The sequence below is a fragment of the Pollicipes pollicipes genome, unplaced genomic scaffold (assembly GCF_011947565.3).
Source record: "Pollicipes pollicipes isolate AB1234 unplaced genomic scaffold, Ppol_2.1 Scaffold_3447;HRSCAF=4054_pilon_pilon_pilon, whole genome shotgun sequence".
In the NCBI taxonomy this organism is placed as follows: domain Eukaryota; kingdom Metazoa; phylum Arthropoda; class Thecostraca; order Pollicipedomorpha; family Pollicipedidae; genus Pollicipes; species Pollicipes pollicipes.
In genome coordinates this window covers 37,136,679-37,159,093 of record NW_023596297.1, presented here as the reverse complement: position 1 = coordinate 37,159,093, position 22,415 = coordinate 37,136,679, and the positions used below count along the sequence as shown (strand labels likewise).

The 22,415-nt window shown below is 55.3% G+C and overlaps 1 protein-coding gene across 1 annotated transcript in view; it reads left to right on the top strand.

Annotated features, from left to right (window-relative positions):
• Positions 1-22,415, top strand: part of LOC119091280 (WD repeat-containing protein 19-like) — a 60,810-nt gene that overhangs the window by 16,575 nt on the left and 21,820 nt on the right. Inside the window, 13 exon segments of the mRNA XM_037213973.1 lie at positions 4,822-4,961; positions 11,045-11,199; positions 11,471-11,704; positions 12,058-12,268; positions 14,436-14,548; positions 16,007-16,180; positions 16,881-17,121; positions 17,630-17,744; positions 18,346-18,455; positions 19,323-19,445; positions 21,104-21,253; positions 21,611-21,758; positions 22,046-22,158. Coding sequence (XP_037069868.1) covers positions 4,822-4,961; positions 11,045-11,199; positions 11,471-11,704; positions 12,058-12,268; positions 14,436-14,548; positions 16,007-16,180; positions 16,881-17,121; positions 17,630-17,744; positions 18,346-18,455; positions 19,323-19,445; positions 21,104-21,253; positions 21,611-21,758; positions 22,046-22,158 — 2,027 coding nt within the window.

Below are 22,415 nucleotides of genomic sequence, written 5' to 3'. Positions count from 1 at the left end.
TGAAGCGATTGGGAAAGCCATCATTAACAAGGCCTATTTGGGAGGCTCCTATTAATACCTTATAGGTTCAAAATTTGGCGACAAAATGTGCACAAGTTTGACATTGTGCACAGAATGGGCACATGGGAAGTAAGTGCGGGGCGGTGTGTCGCGGGTGCCTGGCGGCCACCGCTGGAACTATTCTTTCGGGCACAGGTGTCGGGGCAAGCGGGCTGGCGTCGCTGATGGCATGACAGGAAACAGCAGCTCAGGACATAAGTTCATGTATCAAGCACTACGCAACAGTTCGTAAGTACAAATTCGCTAGGTATTATGTACGTAAGTAACTACTCGTTTTGAATAAAGTGCGCGTGTAAAGCATTCGCATTGACAAGTTTAGCAGCTTAGATGTTCGTATGGAAAAAGTTAATGCACCGAAAGAACGTGCACAGTTCTTCGCGCGCAATGGTACGTACATGAGTTTTCGTAACAGATAACGTTCGTTTTGAAGTAGTGCGTACGCACAAGCTTGTAAGCACTGCCCATGGAATATTTATATCTACGGATATATGGTTTGCTTATAGATTTCCAATATTTCGCGTAACGCATATTCACTTGAGCACGAGATCCTACGAAATGAAGCATTCCGTACGCAAGTGTGGAATATCCCTGATAACGAGAGAACCTGTCGGCATTTTACGGTGCATCAAAGCTGTGACCTCATGCGGTGACTGTGACGTCACCGCATACCATATCGATATTTCTCATATGCAAAAATTAAGCGTGATGCTGGATAAGCAGCATAACCATCCAAGGTGTTGAAACTATCTAAGCCTGTTTTACTTCATCGTACAAACCAATGTAATGCAAGTTTTCGCGTAAAAAGGTAAGGAGGCTGAACTGGAGTTTAGCCCTGAACTGGACCTTAGTTGTCATATCACGTGCTGACCTTTCGCAAGCAAGCATAAATGAAGCATTTACAGGCAACAGCTGCAATGTGTAGTCGAACGGTGCCAGCTTGTTATTTGATGACATGAGCAGCTTCTGGCGCCATGAATTATGTCCCATTGACATAACATTGAACCCTACGATCTGAACGATCCGACCACTTTCGCCTTGTTTAAAAACGCTGGAAGTGTGCTACATTTCAGATAACAGGGGCATATCGCGGCTTTCCACGGGGCATCAAAGCCTGCGGCCTCTAGACGTCATCGCATGCCAGATCGGTATTTGCCCTGTAAAAAAATAACACGTGGTGATGGGTAACAGCCATTTTAATGTGTTCAAACCGATCTAATCGTGTTTTGTTGCACTATATACACAAATTGGGCCAATTTTCAGGTGAAAAAATAAAGCGACTGAACTGAAATTTAGGTCATGTCACGTCATGCGATGACCTGCAAGCATGAATGACGCACTTCCAGACAGCACATGCAATGCCGAGTCGAATGGTGAAAATTGTTAGACCAAACAAGCCTGGTTCAAAAGATAAACTTATAAATGGCAGAGTATAATGCGTTTCTGGCGCAACAATCAGTTGCGAAATTTCATCACGCGAAATGACGTGGCGTCAGCTGCACTTCATTCGCCCTGCCTTTTCACCTGAAAAAGTGGATTCAATTGCACTCAGTTGAAGCAGGCTTAGATCCGCCTCAGTTCGCTAGGCTGTTGCATATTCACCATGACGCGTTATATTTGTATATCGCAAATATCGACCAGGTATACGGTGTTGTCTAGATGTCATAGTTTTGAGGTCCTATGGAAAGCCGAAAGATGCCCTCTTTATCTTCGTTGCAAGATGCCCTCTCTATCTGATATTTATTTTTGCTGCACACTTGTACAATCTGAAACAAAAGCTAAGGGGTGGTATTCTCTAGTTCGTTAGGTGCCGTATTCGAGTCAAGGGAACTAATGCACTGCGCCAAAAACAGGTTATTTCCAGACATCCTTATGCCAATTTTTTTTTAACTACGCTTCATTCGGTCACGCAACACCATTCGATTACATCTGGATTATATTTACCGTCTGGAATTTGTACTTGCTCGCGGTATTAGCTTCTGCCAGTATTAATGCGTTACGTCAGGGAATCTTTGGGCCGCGCTAAGGGCCGTGCCGCAAACGGTAGTGGTGTAGACCTGGAAGGGGTGTGTGAACTCCAGCGTTATGCGATCCTCAGGAGCGTGCCATTCGGATACTATTACCATTGCAATACATGTCCAAATTTAGGCTCTACTGATATTGTTCCAGTAAGCGAACAAAAAACTTTTGAAATCCGGCGGCCAAGTCTTAGCGTAGCTTCCGGATAAAAATACGCGAATTAGCACCTAGCGAAGCTTTTGCCACTGGGCCTACCGCGTCTGTACACTGTTAAGGCCAATGGGTCCCGAAGGAAAGTATGCACTGTGCTGAGAAGAAGCTTTGATACTGGGATAAGACATTTCCACCGGTTTAAAGCAAGTCACCTCGGTCCAAGTGCAGAGGGGAGGGGCTGATAGTCATTTGAATTATTTACTTCCAGTCGACGCCCACAGGGCCAAAGAGGCAGTTTTCAGAGAGTTGTGTGTCCCAGTCCCGGCCCCGCTCCCTTTTTCCCGCGCCTCCATGCACTAGGGTGGCACGGCGCAAGGCGCGAAAAGAGCTTACATAGCACTGATCATTTAGGAGAATGCCAGTTATCAAACGGATATTTTCTCACCCAACTTTTTGTCAAGTGCCGTGGTGGCTTAACGACCTCATGCTTTCTATGGTTCCCGGTCAATGACTGGCACCACCCCTGGCCGTCTGCACATGCAACTAAAAAAAAAAACAATTTTTAGCCTGCTAATCTCAGCTGCATTGACACGCGGATTGACCAAATGCACCACGAGGTGGTTGGTCTGTTCATTCTATGCTCGTATAAACGAAAGAAGACAGAACAATGGTTTAATTTATTAACTTCGTAGGGTGTAAGCCGCGTTCAGGTTTGCGTGATTGACCAGTGCTATGACATTATCTCTGCTGACGACAAAGCTGCGTCATAGAAGTTGCCGGGCGACCAATCGTGTACATCGGCAGGCGCACTAAGTGCCGTTCGAAAACCAGCTTTGATCTCCTGTCCTCATTATTTTAACACTGCTTCAGTATATTTTAGATATATAACCGGAAAAGCGCAAAACCTGAACCATAAAAATAAAGTGTTCCTTGTTAGTTATCGACGTTTCGCAGCTTTTAAACTATGAGACATCGGGTCTCCAAGCGGTTCGTTTTTATCCTCGAGAATTTTGCGCATTGCGTACCACAAATCCGTCTGCGTTGTATCAGAAGTTAGCCACCATGTCTAGCCTCCAACCTTGACGTCCTATATTCTTATGCAAATTCTGATTATGCCATGAAGGTTCATTCTGATTGATTTGCATTCCACATTTCTAAGCCAATGTCCACTTTTCACCGAAACCAATGTTGTGTTTCACATTTTCCGTTCAAAATGCATATTTTCTGCGTAAATTCAGAAAAAGATTGAGAAGGGGAATAATTTCCTCTAAATTTTCCTCCCCTGTCTCCACATCCAGTTCATCGGTGTCGTACCGCTTTGTCAAACCCGGCGTATCTCACGTATTCAGCACCGATGCTGTGTCCTCATGTCGTCATTACCGGTATCAAGTCCCCATCGCTCGTCACTGGTGCCATAAGCACCGTACGTTCATTACCGAGCTCCATACCGTCATGTACCCATCGCCCGTGCCGTGCTCCCGGCATGGTCATTGCCTGCTTTCTGATGTCCGGTCATCCGTATGTCCCCTACCGATGTCCGGTCATCCGTATATCCCTTACCGGCACCCGATCATCCGTGTATCCCCTACCGATGTCCGGTCATCCGTGTATCCTCTACCGATGTGCGGTCATCCGTATGTCCCCTACCGATGTCTGGTCATCTGTATGTCCCCTACCGATGTCCGGTCATCCGCATGTCCCCTACCGATGTCCGGTCATCCGTATATCCCTTACCGGCATCCGATCATCCGTATGTCCCCTACCGATGTCTGGTCATCTGTATGTCCCCTACCGATGTCCGGTCATCCGTATGTCCCCTACCGATGTCTGGTCATCTGTATGTCCCCTACCGATGTCCGGTCATCCGCATGTCCCCTACCGATGTCCGGTCATCCGTATATCCCTTACCGGCGCCCGGTCATCCGTATATCCCCTACCGATGTCCGGTCATCCGTATATGCCCTACCGATGTCCGGTCATCCGTATGTCCCCTACCGATCGCTGTCCGGTCATCCGTATGTCCCTACCGATGTCCGGTCATCTGTATGTCCCCTACCGATGTCCGGTCATCCGCATGTCTCCCACCGATGTCCGGTCATCCGCATGTCCCTACCGATGTCCGTTCATCCGTATGCCCCTATGTCCGTTCATCCGTATATCCCTACCGATGTCCAGTCATCCGTATGTCCCCTTCCTATGTCCGGTCATCCGCATGTCTCCTACTGATGTCCGTTCATCCGCATGTCGCATACCGATGTCCGATCATCCGTATGCTCCATACCGGCGTCCAGTCATCCGTATATCCCCTACCGCTGTCCGGTCATCCGTATGTCCTTGCCGATGTCCGATCATCCGTATGTCGCCTACCGATGTCCGATCATTCGTATGCTCCATACCGGTGTCCATCCATCCGTATACTCGTTCACATATCCCATGCCCTCTTCCGTCGAATCGTGCGGCATCCAGTCCCTCGCGTCCTCATTACCGGCGCCTCGTCGCCTGTAACGAGACAGCACCGTTACGCTGTCTCGTGAATCCGTGCCCTCAGTGGAGTCCGCCGCCTCCGTGCGAACTCTGTGCTGCGCTCCGCAGGCAACCTGTACGCGTTCCCGGGCTCAATCAAACGACAAGCGGTGCCGGCCGTGGCCAAGGCCGATGAGCATGCCCGGCAGGCCAGCAAAGCCGCCAAGCAGAAGAAGGAGGCAGGCGACGACAAGCAAGTCACCGCCGCGGTGTGTGTGACGCCGCGCCGCCCACCACGTGTACCCAGCTCCGTTTGTGCGCGCCTCGGTCGTGTTGGATCTGCGCGGCAATTTGTGTGCTATTAGGGCAATTCTTAGGGCACGGCCTCGGCCACGGCACCAGTACATATACCTACATTGATAGAATATACACCAGTCAGCTCTACTAGTCCCAGGCTGCTATGACAATAATTCCTGGTACTAAAGAGATATTTTCCAAGGATTTATCTGCCTCATGATCATTAGCGCAGGCAGGGGGTGCGGGGGGAAGGTGCCACCCCGCCGCTTGGGTTCCGAGGGGCCTGAAAGGCCGCTTGGAATCAAACATTAAGAGCTCGATTATCCGAAAGGCATGACAGAGGTCGCATTCAGGGACCCAGCGGCAGGGCCGGACACTGCAATGTCGGCCAGAGGGCCCTGCGCGCTGATCAGGGGCCCCTGAGTCGATGAGGGCCTGTATGTCGGTCAAACACCACTAGTAACGCAGTCTCCTCCGGGTCGGCATGGGCCTGAGGGCCCATATCCCTGGCAGGAGCAGTCAGGCCGGCGATTTACATTGGTCGGGGCCCCAGCGTCCGTCAGGGCTTCACAACCACTAACGGGGACCCTGTATTGTCAGGGGACCCCTGGTCGGCCAAAGGTAGTGTTCGAGGAGGTCTGAAAAGCCTAGAGGGCCCGCCGGGTCCGGCAATTAGGGGCCTGATTGGAGGATCTAAGAGGCCGGCCAGAGTCTTGTTTAGGGGCCCGGCCTGTGGGGACGGGGCCTCAAATAACAGCCAGATGGCCCTTTGTTCCGATCGGAACACTGAGTCGGTACGGGCCATATGTCAGTCAGGCGCCACCAGCGCCATGCAGTCGCCTTCGTGTCGGTATGGTCCTTAGGGCCCACTTATCAATCAGCTACAAAGCCAGGGAAAGTGGTTTACACTGGTTCACGGGTTCCTTGTACCTGTCAGCGGCCCAAAGGGCAATACAGAGGGTCCTGTGCTTGCAAGGACTCCAAGCCGACCAAAGAAAGTGTTCGATGAGGCTCGAAGAGGGGCTCGGGCGGCCCACCGAAACCGACGACGAAAAGTCCAGTTTAAGGGCATAAGGGCCCGAAGGACTGGCTGAAGGCCACATAAAGAATCGCGGCCCGTAGAGTCACGACCTGGGATATCAGTGAGAGGTCCTCTTACACCGTCTGAAGAACCCCTTAGACAATGCGGGAGTCTAAGTCGGCCAGAGACCACGAACGCCGACCAGCCGGCTCCATGCTCGTTTGTGCCCTTGAGACCCATTGTCCAAGCAGGAACGAGGCCGGGCCCGCGACATGTAATGCTTGGGGTCCTTCACATAGTGAGGGGCTCTGTGTCAGTCAGGGGCCGCAGTGCCTGACGGGTCCTGTAGCTACAAATGCCACCGAGTCGGAGCGGTGTTTTAGGGGCCCGAGGAGAGGCCGAAGGTTCTCTCGAGGCCAAAGATCAGGGGCCCGATTGGAGGGCTGAAGGTCCGAAGGACGGGCTATAGTTCACCTTTAGGACCCCCGCACATAATGCCCTGATCTCAAATGTCAGTAAGAGGACCTCTTGCACCGAAATGGAACCGCTGGGTTAGGGCGTTCCTCTATGTCGGCCAGAGATCACCAACAACGAACAGTCGGCTCCGTGCTGGTCTGAGCTTTAGGGCCCACTTCTCATGCAGGGACAACGTCGGCCCCGCGATTTACGGTGGTCGGAGCTCCTGTCTCGTTCAGGGGCCCGCAGTGTCTAACAGGGCATTCTGAGTAAACAGCCGGTCTCGAATCGGTCGGGCGAAGATTTGCTCAACAGGGACGGAGACGGGGCACGTGTGACAGAGGGTCTCTTGAGTGGGTTGGGGCCCTCTGACAGTCAAAGGAAGCATAACTTATGATGACTGCTCACATTGAAGCAATAGAAGGGTTCTGTGCCCCCAGTACCGAACGATGGGTCCTCCAACCCTGTGCCAGCATGGGCCCGTTAAGCCGAACTGAAGTCAGTGTGCCACTTATTGAACCACCTGCGGAGATCAGGGATGTTGTTGCGTCAGTAAAGATTCCTGCGTCAGTCCGAGATCAACTACGCGGATAGGGAGACCCTGCGTCAAGGAGCGGACCATTGTGATTTGATGTATCCCTCCAAGGGCCTCCGGATCGGCCAGGGATCCCGCCATGTGTCGCCAGAATAACAGCCGGAAGACACACTGCGGTGGGACAGAATGTCCCTTCAGCCCTTGATCAGGAACAAGAATGGGCCCCGTAGTGTTCCACTCAAGTGGTGTTTTTCCCGGTAATAAGGGTCTCGTGAGTGTTAACTGGAGTGAGTCGAAATTAGTCCAAAAACACACAGGGTCATTTTATGTTTGCCTTAGAACGCTTACTCTTCTGCCGAATCGATTAGTGAAACAAATACCATCAAAAGGGTAAGCCTGCACGCTGGATGCTGGCAATGTAGTAGTTACCGCGCCTGCATTAACCACTGCGCGCCTGGGAGACTAGAGGTTCGATTCTCCGCGGTGCCTGCCGTTGCTGCCAGGGTGAGAGGCAAGCGACGCCATATAGCCTAAGAGGCTGGGTGTGTCGTAAAAAGCCCCAGCGGCATGCCAGCAATCTCAGGTGGCAGAGAGAGAGAGAGAGAGAAGAGAGAGAGAGAGAGAGAGAGAGAGAGAGAGGAGAGAGAGAGAGAGAGAGAGAGAGAGAGGGGAGAGAGAGAGAGGAGAGAGAGAGAGAGGAGAGAGAGAGAGAGAGGAGAGGAGAGAGAGAGAGAGAGAGAGAGAGAGAGAGAGAGAGAGAGAGAGAGAGAGAGAGAGGGAGAGAGACGTAAAATATTTTGGAATGTCTCAAAATTAATTCGTACAGCTGAAAGATCAGGCTGAGAAAATCTTTTCAACTTTGAGGCTGACCTCTGGACAAATTATATTTACAGCAACACAGAAAATAGAGATTCTACCTTAACTTTGCCAGTTCCACCACTAGATTCCACCACTTCTTTGCGGCACTGTAAAGGTCAATTCGTTATTATCATCAATCTTAACATCGCTCGGGCAAAATATATGCCCAGGGGATCTGTAAATGTACGGTCTTTGTTGTGGTCAACAGTTGACCACAACTTGATATTGGCCACAAATCCGGCGTTGTGAAGCCTGCGGAGACTGCAACGCCTGGTGTCGAGTTTTTTGCTGCTAAGATATGTGAGGCGCATGCTCAAAACTACGTCAAATAGTTCGTATCATTTATCGCTCTTTACCAAATGTTAAACTCTGCCTATTTCTGCATAACCCAGTTAAAAATTCTGACAAAGTCTCTGAGTTGTATCGGTTTGAAAAGCGTTCACTGGGCCATTGTAAACTGATGGGCGCCAGCAATTCATATCATGCAGTTGTTTACTGCACGACTTTTTCAGTGTGTTTGACGGAATGACTACGACAGGATTGATCTTGTGGTAGCGTCTGGCATCTATTCCAACAACAGATGACGGAAAATGCGTTGTGTATATTTGTATATATATATATATATATATATATATATATATATACGTATATATTTCTATATATGGGGGAATGAGGGAATGGACAGGGAATATTTCTATATGTGAATTAATGAGGGAATGTTATAAATACTTATGGGTATGTGCGTATATAGAAATATATACGTATATATAAACATATATATATATATATATATATATATATATATTTATATATATATGCACGTATATATTTCTATATACGCACAAACCCATAAGTATTTATAACAATCTCTCATTAACAAATGGACGATATCTTGCTATTTCTTTTGGGGCGGGGGGGCTTACTATCAGGGATCCTTTGTCAACCCTGTGCTCCCCTTTGCCAAGGCTGTGACTGTGCGCCCGCTCATGATCCATAATAACATCATTCATCTTGCTGCTAAAAGTATTCGGGCAAAGGGGAGATCCATGAGAATTTACGTACACGCATGCAACTGACGCACATCGTAATGCCTCACACGGGCACAATCCACCTTTTTTCGGACGCCTGGTCTTTGAATAGCAATAGCGAATTTGCTCTTCCACGTTACTGGAGCAATGCTGGTGGCTGATATTTCGCCCTGCGCCCCTAGCGCGTAACATCCATTAATCAGAAAGTCGGGCAGTTCCTGGGATTCGAACCCGTGTCATTATCGATCGGTGGCGGCCGGGCGGCATTCCACAGTTGGAAAGGTGCCGGCAGCCGGCGGACGCGTGGCAGTGCCTGTCCGCCGGGCTGCGGTGTCCAGCTCTGCAGGCAGCCGCCAGCGGTGAGGGGTGGGCACATCAGTCACCATGGCCATGGACAAGGTGGGTTGTGTGGTTCGGCTGGCTCGGCCGACTGTCCTGTTTTAGCCGTTACTGGGGTAGCCACCTTCGCGGCAGCATACGCGGCTGGCGGGGAGGCAGTAAAGGCAGCGTTGTCCACAGGGGCTGCTGGGCAGTGCGGGTGCGCCCGTGGGCTAAGGCCTCACGAATGCATTCCTGTTATGGTATCTGCAGTGTTCAGTGTTACTGCGTTCAGTTTTCGAACTGCCACTGCGCGGATGACAGCTTGGTCGTTGCAACACCATTTATTATGAAGCATCACTTGCATACGGCAATTACTTGTTAGTGCATGGAATTCATGGCCCCGCCACTTTCGCTAAAAAGTCAACAAACTGGTTGGTGGTTGTCGGCGCGTTTGGTATCAGTAAATGAAACGGTCCATGCGACCATTGTTGCTGCACTGTTCATTTTTCTGGCCAACGGGGCCCTTAGGCCCCGCTGGCCAGTGAGCTTATTTGTTGATCTCAAGCCAACCACGTGATCCATTCTTGGTGGATGTAGTGCGTGGGAGCTGATTTCACAAAAGCAACCGGAAAATTATTGGTTAGCGGACGTGTATTAATCGGCTCCACACCTGGCCACCGAGATCACTTCAGCCGGAATCAGTCAGAGATACCGGAGTATGAACGACTGGGTTCGACTAGGCAATGCTAGTTGCGGCTATCCGGTCTTCGGGTCGGCGGCTGGCCGGCCGCAAGCTGGCCAGCCAGTTTTGTGATCTGCTGATGCCTTATGCCTGATCCGAGAGTTGTTTCGTTTTTAGGATTAAGTGTAACAGGTATTTATCATCTTTCTCATTTTGATTAAATCAATTTAGGCGTGTCCTAAAACCCCCAGGACAAAGTCGATTTTCCAACATGCTTATAATTTTCCTGGAGCATTGACAGTCAATGCAGCAGTCAGGGGATGTATGGGCAATGTCTCGGCACGTACCGGTCAAGCTGCGCGGCTGGCAAAGCAGGTGCCGGGCTGGGTTATCGGCGGGGGCCGCTCTCGCCGTCACTGCGTGAAGCACGCGACGCCATATGGCCTCAGCTGCTGACTGCGTCTTGAGACACCAAAGATATCAACAACATCTTGCTTGTCACCACCCGCGAAAATCACAAGCTGCAGGCAACCAATTCTGACTGGAACACTCGCAGAACTTTCCCAAAAGCCCGGTATCATAACGATCGACATCGTATGAGAGTGTGCAAGCACGAACTTTACACGCATTCTTTGCGCCGATCTACACCAGCGTTAGTGGCTCACATTAGCAATCTCTACACAGTCAAGTGTTGCGAAGCTCCCCATTGTTCTATCAGGAATTTCACGGGCGGCCAGATGCGGCAGACGGCCGTTGTGATTACATGTTTTCGGGGCTTCGTTTTGTGAAGATATGGCTTGTGTTTGCTGGACTTGCTGCGCAACACCGGGTGCTTTATTTTCGTGAATGCGTATGACATGACATTTCGCTCAACGTCATATTTTGCTGTAAGAAACTGTACGCCGCTTATCTGGCTTACGGCATGTCTTTCTATCCTCACGAATACTTAGAGGCAGTCGTGGATTCCAATGATTCATTCTTGTAAAGCTCGAACCAGACTGAAGCAGGAATGCTCCACTTCCGTAAAGACTGTTGGGTGATAAGATATCATTCAAATGACCATTCGAAGTAACGTCAATATCATTCCACTGTTTTCATACATATTAACGCCCATTAATGCCCAATCGTTGATCTGGTGTTCCCACCTGTTGCAGCGCCTCTACACGCTGCACAACCCGCACGGTCCGGGCGGCATCTTCTTCGCCTGGCAGCGGCGTCACGGCACCTACATGGCGACGACTGGCTACAACCAGATGGTCAACATATATGACCGCATGGGCACCATGGTGGACCAGATCGCGCTGCCCGGGTGCGTATCTCAGCGGAAGGGACTGGCGCGCGCCGGGCTTGTCCGCCTCCCCCTCCACTTCCACTTTCGTCTCCTCTCCACCCTGGCACACGCGGCACCGACCCCTCACGGCGCGACCCAGTTTACACAGCATACCACCCACGTCCTTCCGTCTCTGACGCGCGCCGTTCGTCCGTCTCGAACGTAAAGTGCTCTTCTTGTGGCGAACGTACGTGGGTAGTCCGCGGTAAACACGGCCTGTGTTTCTTGCTGACCCTCCGGCCTCCGGCAGCAACTGCACTGGCTTCGGCTGGGACATGAACGGCGACATTCTCGCCGTGATCAACGAGAAGAACTCGGCCATCATCCTCTGGGATGCCAACTATAGCAGCAAGACCCGCGTGCGCCAGCTGGACTCTGGGCTGCGCGACCCTCTCAGCTCGCTCATCTGGTCCCGCTCCTCTGCATACCTGGCCGTCGGCACGGCCAAGGGCAACCTCATGATTTACAACCATCAAACCTCCCGGTGGGTGGGCCGACACCGACTTACGGACAGACCCTCCGTGAAAGGAATGAGTGCGGGGGGGGGGGGGCACCACTCAGTCCAAACCTCTCGGTGGGTAGGCTATCGCTGTCTCACGTCTGCAGACTTCGGTTTTGATAGGCATACGACTGCTCAGTCGACGGTTGTTGGAAAACTGCAATATAAAATCATTCACCTGATCTCCAGTCGTCCGGCGCCGTTCTAATTGCCGAGCTGGCGTCGACACCAGACAGCGGCTGGGTGTTGCTGCTGCGCGCGCCCGGGCCGTCGGCGGTGTGCGGCGTCGCCCTGGACAGAGGCTCTGTCAGTGACGCGTGGCTCACTGACCGCTCCAGGCGCATCCCGATCATGGGCAAGCACACGCGTCGCATCACGTGTGGCGCCTGGAACAAGCAGAACCTGCTGGCGCTGGGCGGCGAGGACAAGACGCTGAGCATCAGCAACGAATTCGGCGACACGATGCGCCTGGCCACGCTGCGAGCCGAGCCCAGCCAGATCCAGTTCTCCGAGATGAAGATGGACGGCGCCAGCGACGGCGAGAACACGGTGCGGGCCGCGGGCGGGCTGCAGACCGGTTGCGGACCTGACTGGGAGCCCCGGCTGGTCCGGCGGCCAGGGTCCGGAGGTGGCCGGGGGCACGCACTGACGGCGCGAGTGTCTGGGGAACGCGGGCTAGATCCTGTCACGGGTTTCGAGTCCTGACGTAGTTGCGAGTCCGGTTGGTTTGTGACTGAGTTGGGGATGTTCCAGTGCTGACCGTCTCTCAGCCGTGTGAGCGTAACATGATGACGCCGGTCGACCTCTCAGCGGCCTCACTGACCCCGCCATCCCCATCCTGCACCCGCCAGATCAGCTTCATCGGGGACAGAAAGTCCTTGCTGCTGTTCAACTATTTGGTCGAGCCGGCTAAAGATCCGACCGAACTCACCTTCAAGCAGTCTTACGGCAAACTGGTGGCCCACGAATGGTAACTCGTTGTCGGCGCTGTCTGCTCTGTCGTACGCAGTAGCGTTTTCGTTGTTAGGGGACCGGTCGAGGCTGCTCTGCGGAGGAGCCGGCCATCGGCCAGAGCTGACCGTCCATGCCTGCTGTGCTCGCTCACTCAGGTCGTCTTCTAGCTCTGCCATCTCGCTGTCGCCCGCCAGGCTTTGAACTGCTGTGTAGAATGACGCGTCTTGCGGTATGGTTGGGCCCCGCTGCGGTGTGGCTGGGACCGGCCGCGGCGCGGTTGGGGCCAGCTGCGGTGCGGTTGGGGTCCGCTGCGTTGTGGTTGGGACCCGCTGCGTTGTGGTTGGGACCCGCTGCGTTGTGGTTGGGACCCGCCGCGGTGCGGTTGGGACCCGCAGTGGTGTGGTTGGGACCCGCAGTGGTGTGGTTGGGGCTCGCAGTGGTGTGGTTGGGGCCCACCGCGGTATGACTGGAACCCGCTGTGGTGTGGTTGGGACCCGCAGTGGTGCGGTTGGGACCCGCAGTGGTGTGGTTGGGACCCGCAGTGGTGTGGTTGGGGCTCGCAGTGGTGTGGTTGGGGCCCACCGCGGTATGACTGGAACCCGCTGTGGTGTGCTTGGGACCCTCTGCAGTGCGGTTGGGACCCTCTACAGTGTGGTTGGGACCCTCTACAGTGCGGTTGGGACCTGCTGCGGTGCGCAGTGAGCCCACTGTCACGTCGGATTTCCAGGTGACAGCAATTTGTCCTGCGGAAGCCGTGCTCGCCCTGTTGGGCCGTGGCGAACCGGCGCCACGCCTGTTGCCATCCCGACCTTGCTGCTGTCCGATATTGTTAGGCTTATTGTCCCCGACAGCCGACTCTTGACGAGAATGATTCTACGTGACGCTAGCTGACTGTTAATTAGACTGCTAGACTGTGAACCTTCAGTGTTGGTACGACCAAGCTCATTGTCCTTCTTGTGTATCGCCGATATTTTAGCTGACCATGCCCATGATGATAAGTATTCACTGTAACACGAGAGATTACGGCCCTGGCGTGCTGTTCGGTCCTCTCTAGCCAAGGGACACGCTGTTTGGCCGTCACATGTGCAGTAGAGCCGTGACGGTGGGCTGGTGTTGAGTGTTGTGGCGCGGTCCGCTGACCTGGCCGCTGACCGCAGCGAGAGCACACTCCTCAGCTCTCTCTCGGGGACGAGACAGTTGGCTCCGTCAGGTCTGGTACGCTGTGATCGGTAGAATATCCACACCCTGTCGCTAACCCACGTCTGTGATCGATGAACTGTCCACACCCTGTCCCTGATCCACATCTGTGATCGGTGGACTGTCCACACCCTGTCGCCGACCCACGTCTGTGATCGGTGGACTTTCCACACCCTGTCGCTGACCCACGTCTGTGATTAGTGGACTGTCCACACCCTGTCCCTGATCCACGTCTGTGGTCGGTGGACTGTCCACGCTTTGTCGCTGACCCACGTCTGTGATCGGTGGACTGTCTGCACCCTATCGCTGACCCACGTCTGTGATCGGTGGACTGTCCGCACCCTGTCGCTGACCCACATCTGTGATCAGTGGACTGTCCACACCCTGTTGCTGACCCACGTCTGTGATCGGTGGACTGTCCGCACCCTGTCCCTGACCCACATCTGTGACCGATGGACTGTCCACACTCTGTCGCTGACCCACGTCTGTGGTCGGTGGACTGTCCGCACTCTGTTGCTGACCCACGTCTAGCGCAGCTATCTCTATGGCACGCACTCTGTCGCAGGTCAGTCTAGTGCTGGTCAAGAAAAACCTCTTTCTGTACAGCCTGACGGACCCGGACAACCCGGTAGAGTTGGCCTTTCAGTCGCGATATGGCAACATCAACCGCTACGAGTGGTGAGAGCCGGCTGGCGGCGGGCATCCGGCAATCTGCACGCTCCCGCTGACTGAGTGGCCGTCCCGTCCTCTGCCGCACCGCACACTCAGCTACATCCGCAGCGGCGCCACCGTCACATCTCTGGCCTTCCGTTGCCTCTGGGTGTTCGTGTGCATTTGTTTTGCTGATTAAGGCATGCTTTTGTGTATTTGTGCTCATGTTGTCACTGAAAGGGAATGTTTCGCCTTTGAAGATATTGAAGCAAACGTCAGATATGTTGAAATAAGCTGACTTATAACTGTTGGTATGCTTTTTAAGTGGAAAAGACTGCTCTAGACAGCATAAGTCTCCCTTCAGTAAATATACTTTTCTGTGCATCATGGTTTGGCTGCGTCATCGTGCCTTGCGCAACATTGATTGAGAGCCAACTGACGGCCATTATATTTGGAAATGGCGCTCACGAACGCCTGAAATGAATGCTTCCACAATTATATTTTTCTTGACTTTAATCGCCGCATGGCTTATGGAACATAAGCCATGCGGATTTGAGTGACGTTGTTATGACGTCATGAATGCCAATGTGACTGAAATACTTTCCCCGATATACATTTCCCCATTTACGCGGGCGTGTAGCTCAGAAACTAAACGGGCTTAGGCCTTCAGAAGGGCAGGATGGTGAACAGCACCGAAATGTCTTCAAAACGGCTATTTCAGCCCAGAGCCCCACATACATGTGGAACACTCCCTTGAATGTGTGTTGTTTTGTGCATCTAGTAGCATATGCCGGTTTAGCGTGCCAAAGTTAGCGGCAATCCATCTTTGATGTTTGTTTTGTTCTGGACTTTTCAGAAATTTTCATGGCGAATCTGCCTTTGCGTAGGATCTTGTCAGCTTTTATTGAGCCATGCAACAAGCTCAGTGCGGATCGCAAAGGAACTGCTTGGTTTTGAGAGGTTACGGATCACTCAGTATCAAAGCTTTGAGAAACACCAGTACGGCATGTTTTCATTTAAAATCTATATGACTGCGGACAGTTAGTAAGCCTGTTCTGTCCTTGGCCATTGCCAATTGTTTGCTTACGCAATCGCCCCTTTACGTTGTACCGCTCATTTGTACAAAGGCATGCTGTTCTATTGCTCGTCGAAGAGATGTGAATATTTCGTGCACTATGGACACACAGGCAACCTCACCATGCTGCTTTTCGAGCTGCGAACGCTGCAAGCACTAGGTGAAGTCTGTCGCCAGCCAGGAACAATATCAATTAAACTCTTTCGAATAGTATTATCACAGCAGAATTCTTCGAAGCATGCTGAAACCTTTGCACACATGTGTGGTAGACCAACGTGACAGGGGTCTCTCAGCCAATAGATGCCGTACAATAGGTGCTGGCCGGGTGATCTGAGTACGCCGGGCGGGCGTGCAGCCCCGCCGTCCGTCGATCCGCGTCCCCTCCTGACGCCCGGCGCTGCCCACCGCAGGTTTGGCGACGGCTACATCCTGCTCGGTTTCTCCAGTGGCTACTTCGTGGCAATCTCCAGCCATATGAAGGAAATCGGCACAGAGCTGTTCCAAGTCAAGAACCACAAGACGCAGCTAAATGACATCGCCGTTAACCTGGCGCTGAGCAAGGCAGCCAGCTGTGGAGACAACACGTCAGTGCCGCTCCCGTGCCCTGCCCCAGCCCTTCCTCGGTACTGGAGTCTCCCCTCACCTGACTCTGCCCCACCCCTCCCTCGGTGCTGGGGTCTCCCCTCACCTGACCTCTGCCGCCACTCCCCTGCCCTGCCCCACACCTCCCTCGGTGCTGGGGCCTCCCCTCATCTGACCTCTGCCGCCGCTCCCCTGCCCTGCCCCAGCCCTTCCTCGGTGCTGGGTCTCCCCCCACCTGACCTCTGCCGCCGCTCCTCTGCCCAGCCCCACCCCTCCCTCGGTGCTGGGGCCTCCCCTGACCTGACCTCTGCCCCACCCCTCCCTCGTTGCTGGGGCCTCCCCTGACCTGACCTCTGCCTCCGCTCCCCTGCCCTGCCCCAGCCCTTCCTCGGTGCTAGGGCCTCCCCTCACCTGACCTCTGCCCCAGCCCTCCCTCGGTGCTAGGGCCTCCCCTCACCTGACCTCTGCTGCCGCTCCCCTGCGCTCTCTTGTCGGGCCACGGCGGCCATGCTCATATAACAGGGCCTGCGGCTTTAGTTTTATGGAGCGCATCGGCTACTTAGGCCATCCACTATAGAATATTGGGGAAGCGTGTCGTGCTGTGACATAGTAAGTTGTGTGCCGGTCACCGCTTCAGCATCGTGTCGTATGGTGCCTGAATCCCTCGCATGCGCCTGACCGGCTGGGAGTGGCGGCCGGCAGGGTAAAGATCCACGAGCTGCAGGAGATGAAGGAGATCTGGTCAGTGCTGTCGCTGGACGACGAGAAAAGCGCCGACCAGGTGGAGTGGAGTGACGACGGCCAGCTGCTGGCCGTCGGCTGCGGCTCTGGCAACCTGCACGTCTACTTGAGCTCGCTGCCGATCCTGGGCGGCGCCGCCGGCACCCGCATCGCCGTGCTCACCAGCCTGCTCGAGGTCACCATCATGGACTACCTGCGCAAGGTGAGCGCGGCCGCGGCTGCCGGCCATGAGGGGCGCAGGGTGGCGCGCCGCGCGCGGTCGAGCCGTCTTCGGGCGGCGGCCGAGCGGCCCGTCCCGTCCCGGTTGCCGGCGGCAGCGTCCAGCTTCTCCGCAGCGGTCACAGAGGACGCAGAGAGGCGTGCTCATTGATGATGGGATGTTTGTCTGTTCGTTGCCCCACATCGATGAACATTAGGACTTATGAGTAACCGACCACCGCCGACTGGAACATTTTAGTGACGTCACGAGCACAGATGTGGGCGGCATAAGAGATGTGCTATGCGTCTGGCCTGTGTCTGGCGTCGATGGGTGCCAATTAGTTGAGAAACCGTATTAAGTTGGCATGAGCTCTCCGTTCAAGATCGTTGGTTACCCAGTGTGTAATATTGTTCAGCTCAGCGTTCGGCCGTATCAGTGTGTGTCCTCTGTGGTGCGCACGGCACCTGTGATCGACGGGGGCTGACGGTCACCTGGCCTGGCCGGTCGACAGGAGGAGAGTACGCCCTTTACCGTGGACGTGGAGCCCAGCTTCCTCGGCATCGGGCCCTTCCACCTGATTGTCGGCATGAACAACCGCGCCTGGATCTACCTCATCGGAGAGGGCGGTGAGACGCGCACCACGCTTGTCCTGACGGGGACTCTTACGTCGCGCTGTGACCCGGTGACCAGGCTGGTTCATTCGATGAGAGGGATGAAGCATTTGTCTGCCTCCGTACGTTCTTCCACCGCCGACAAATTAGGCCATTCAAGTGGGACTGTTCTGGCCCGGTAATGCACATATGCACTGGCTGTCAGACGTGCACCAGCGAGATCCGAACTTCGGCCGTCTTCCGAACGGCCCACCGTCTGCCTGGGCCTGGGCTGTCTGACCTGGGCTGGGGCGGAGAGCGGGGTCTGTCACCCTGTCTGCCGCCCCGACTGACCTGGGCTGGGGCGGGGTGCGGGGGCTGTCATCCCGTCTGCCGCCCCGGCTAACCTGGGCTGGGGTGGGAAGCGGGGACTGTCACCCCGTCTGCCGCCCGGCTGACTGGCTGGGGCGGGGGGCGGGGTCTGCCACCCCGTCTGCCGCCCGGCTGACTGGCTGGGGCGGGGGGCGGGGTCTGCCACCCCGTCTGCCGCCCGGCTGACTGGCTGGGGCGGGGAGCGGGGTCTGCCACCCCGTCTGCCGCCCGGCTGACCTAGGCTGGGTGCTGGCCGCCGCCGCAGGGTCGCCGGAGCTGGTGCGGGACAGGGAGTACCTGGGAACGGTGGAGTCGGTCCGGCTGAACGCCGACTACGCCTCGGTCCTCTGCGACGGCGTCATTCAGCTGCATGTGGTCAGTAGCACGGTCCCCGGACCTCCTACCTGCTGGGTCCTAGGGCAGAGAGTCACGCGCATCCAAACGTCAATGTTCACTTAGGACTGTTTAATGTGATGTTCAGGTTTTCGTGACACGAATTTTGTAATTTTTCCAACGCGCTGGATTGTATTTGTGTTGAAAGTGACCGGTAGGCCCCATCATGTGCAGATGATGAATGTGCGATGTGCCCTGGAGGCGAAGAAGACGAAGCGGCGCCAGCCGAGCAGAGAGACAGGCACTCAAAAAGTTTCAGCCTTAGGCTATCTTCAGTTGGAGAGTGTGGTTGGGTTAGAGCGGGAAAGGAGCGAGCTTCCGCAAAGCATCAAAGCGGGAGCTAACAGAGGTTTTGCGGGTCGGCGCTAGGTGGCTCCCGAGTTGGCTGTGAGGGGGCGGCGCCCACTGTCACGGTCAAGACAAAACGGGCAAAAATTTTGTTTGGATATTTGGCTTTGATCATCTCCGCTACGCGTTTTTTACGTCCATATCAGTCGGCTTTCTGCGTCCTGAATAGCATTTCAAGCGTTGATTGTCGGCATGGCGTATCCAGGTGCGTAGTAAGCGAAGGCGGGAGTTAGCAATACGTAGGATAGATGCATATCACAGTGTCATTTTCTTTTGCCTGGAAAGGTTCAGAGAATACTCTCCATCACTGTTCGCGCAGTCTACATTGTGCACTCAGTAAAACCCCGGGCTGGCCGTCTAGATGTCTAGCTTGCGCATGTAAGGATGCAAACAAGGTATGGCCAGCTCCAAGGTCTGCGTCAGTATTTGTTGAAGCCCGTGGTGGACGGTCACGTGACCCGAGGATGATCCCGGATCGGCTGACGCGACCGTGTGTCCCAGCTGGAATCCGAGTCGGGCGAATCAGAGGAGCGGGAGGGCCGCCTGTTCCCGGACCCCGAGCACCGCGACATGAAAATCACCTGCCACTACCTGACGGCCGACTTCCTCATCTACGGCACGGACGTAAGTGGGCCAGGGTCCGCACTGCTGTCAGTCCTTCCGCTCTCCCCGGCTAGCCGACTCCGGACCGGTGTCGCCTTCTGGTACTCGTCGACGATTTCTTTCTTTAGGTTCCGTAGTTGACTTGATATTCTGACTTTATACAGCACTCACGCGGGTGGTGACGGGACTCGCCAGTGGCTATCACGGGTGTGTTACGAACTTGATACGATTGTATTCCGTGCAGATAACCTCCGTATGGAAACAGAGCACGGGTGTAAGCAGCGTGTCCTAACGATCAAGAGCCAAGTCCTCGGCCACCGAGTGTCCAGCTGATGTCGGTGTGATGTTGGGCAGCCGTGACCCCGCTCCGACAGACCGGACAGCTGGTGTTGTCGGTGTGGTGTTGAGCGGCCGTGACCCCGCTCCGACAGACCGGACAGCTGGTGTTGTCGGTGTGATGTTGGGCAGCCGTGACCCCGCTCCGACAGACCGGACAGCTGGTGTTGTCGGTGTGATGTTGAGCGGCCGTGACCCCGCTCCGACAGACCGGACAGCTGGTGTTGTCGGTGTGGTGCTGAGCAGCCGTGACCCCGCTCCGACAGACCGGACAGCTGGTGTTGTCGGTGTGATGTTGAGCGGCCGTGACCCCGCTCCGACGGACCGGACAGCTGGTGTTGTCGGTGTGGTGCTGAGCAGCCGTGACCCCGCTCCGACAGATCGGACAGCTGGTGTTGTCGGTGTGGTGTTGAGCAGCCGTGACCCCGCTCCGACAGACCGGACAGCTGGTGTTGTCGGTAAGGGTTGAGCAGCCGTGACCCCGCTCCGACAGATCGGACAGTTGGTGTTGTCGGTGTGGTGTTGAGCGGCCGTGACCCCGCTCCGACAGACCGGACAGTTGGTGTTGTCGGTGTGATGTTGAGCAGCCGTGACCCCGCTCCGACAGACCGGACAGCTGGTGTTGTCGGTGTGGTGCTAAGCAGCCGTGACCCCGCTCCGACAGACCGGACAGCTGGTGTTGTCGGTGTGGTGTTGAGCGGCCGTGACCCCGCTCCGACAGACCGGACAGCTGGTTTCGGTGTGGTGCTGAGCAGCCGTGACCCCGCTCCGACAGACCGGACAGCTGGTGTTGTCGGTGTGGTGTTGAGCGGCCGTGACCCCGCTCCGACAGACCGGACAGCTGGTGTTGTCGGTAAGGGTTGAGCAGCCGTGACCCCGCTCCGACAGATCGGACAGTTGGTGTTGTCGGTGTGGTGTTGAGCAGCCGTGACCCCGCTCCGACAGATCGGACAGCTGGTGTTGTCGGTGTGGTGTTGAGCAGCCGTGACCCCGCTCCGACAGACCGGACAGCTGGTGTTGTCGGTAAGGGTTGAGCAGCCGTGACCCCGCTCCGACAGATCGGACAGTTGGTGTTGTCGGTGTGATGTTGAGCGGCCGTGACCCCGCTCCGACAGACCGGACAGCTGGTGTTGTCGGTGTGATGTTGGGCAGCCGTGACCCCGCTCCGACAGACCGGACAGCTGGTGTTGTCGGTGTGGTGTTGAGCGGCCGTGACCCCGCTCCGACAGACCGGACAGCTGGTGTTGTCGGTGTGGTGTTGAGCGGCCGTGACCCCGCTCCGACAGACCGGACAGCTGGTGTTGTCGGTGTGGTGCTGAGCAGCCGTGACCCCGCTCCGACAGACCGGACAGCTGGTGTTCTTCTTTCTGGAGGACTGGGCGGTAGTGAACGAGTACCGCCACACGATGGGCATCCGCCAGGTGTACCCGGAGGTCAACGGCACACGCGTGGTGTTTGTCGACGAGCGCAGTGAGGGGCACATCTTCAATCCGGTAGGTGTCCTCCAAGTATTAAAAACATGCACGTAGAACAATGCCTGTAACGATGGCATTATGGCGCCTTGCAGGGGACATTCCGATCGCTGCTGTATCACAATGAGGAAATATGACAGCCGTTCAGAAATGCATTGCCGCGATCAGCTTCCCACCGTCATTCTATGCTGATTGGAGACGTACTAGCATAATCGCACGAGAGAGACGGCACGACGCGGACCCGGCCGGCCCCACGTCATGCCGTCTCCAGGAGCGTGCTCGATGTGGCGTCATGGCAAGCGGCCTGTGCTCGGGCTGCGCGGTGGCGGGCCGCTGCCGGCCGGTGCCCTGAGCAGGTCTGCCGGCCGCTCCCGGCAGGTGAACGACCTACTGGAGCGCATCACCAAGTTCCCGCCCCAAGCGCTAGGCGTGCTCTGGGAGAACTACCCGCTCGACCGGAACGTGTTCATCGCCTGGGACCGCACCACCATCGCCACGTTCGTGTACACGCGAGAGAACGTCGATGGTTAGTGCTACCGCGACTCCCGCCTTTCTAGTCTGATGTAATGGTTATGGCATTATGAACTAGCTTTGGTATTCTCACCGTTATCAACTAGACTGCGTGACATTAACAGCTTGGAGGTCAGCCTTATCCTTTCTTTTCGGCCGTAGCGTGGCCTTCATAGTTCAGAGACACTTTATCACACGTTGCTGATATAATTGTCTGGCCATCCCCGACCCTGTACCGTCCTCGGCCCGCTCCTGTGTGCCGCCCGACTGACAGTCGCCGACGCTTCCCGTGCCCACTGCCAGGGGCCGTGATCGACATGGTGGACTCGACGCCGCTGCCGGCCGGCCAGTCACCGTTGCTGCTCTACAACGGCGAGGTTACGCTGCAGACCTGCAGTGGCCGCGTCACGCAGCTGGTGAGGCAGACCGCCGCCGAGGGGCGTCCCGGACCGATGTCCGCCACGTCCAGACCGCTAACCACGGTCGTTCCGAACTGATGTCTGCCGTGTCCAGCCTGCCACCGAGGGACGCCCCAGACTGATGCCCTGAGGCTGCTGTGGCGGGGCTGCCCGGTGTCCCCGGTTGCCACCTGTGAGTTAGGAGTGCCACCAATGTCCGGTTCATCGTAAGCTATCATCGCAGCAGGGAGCGAGCCGTGTGCCGGCAACGCGGC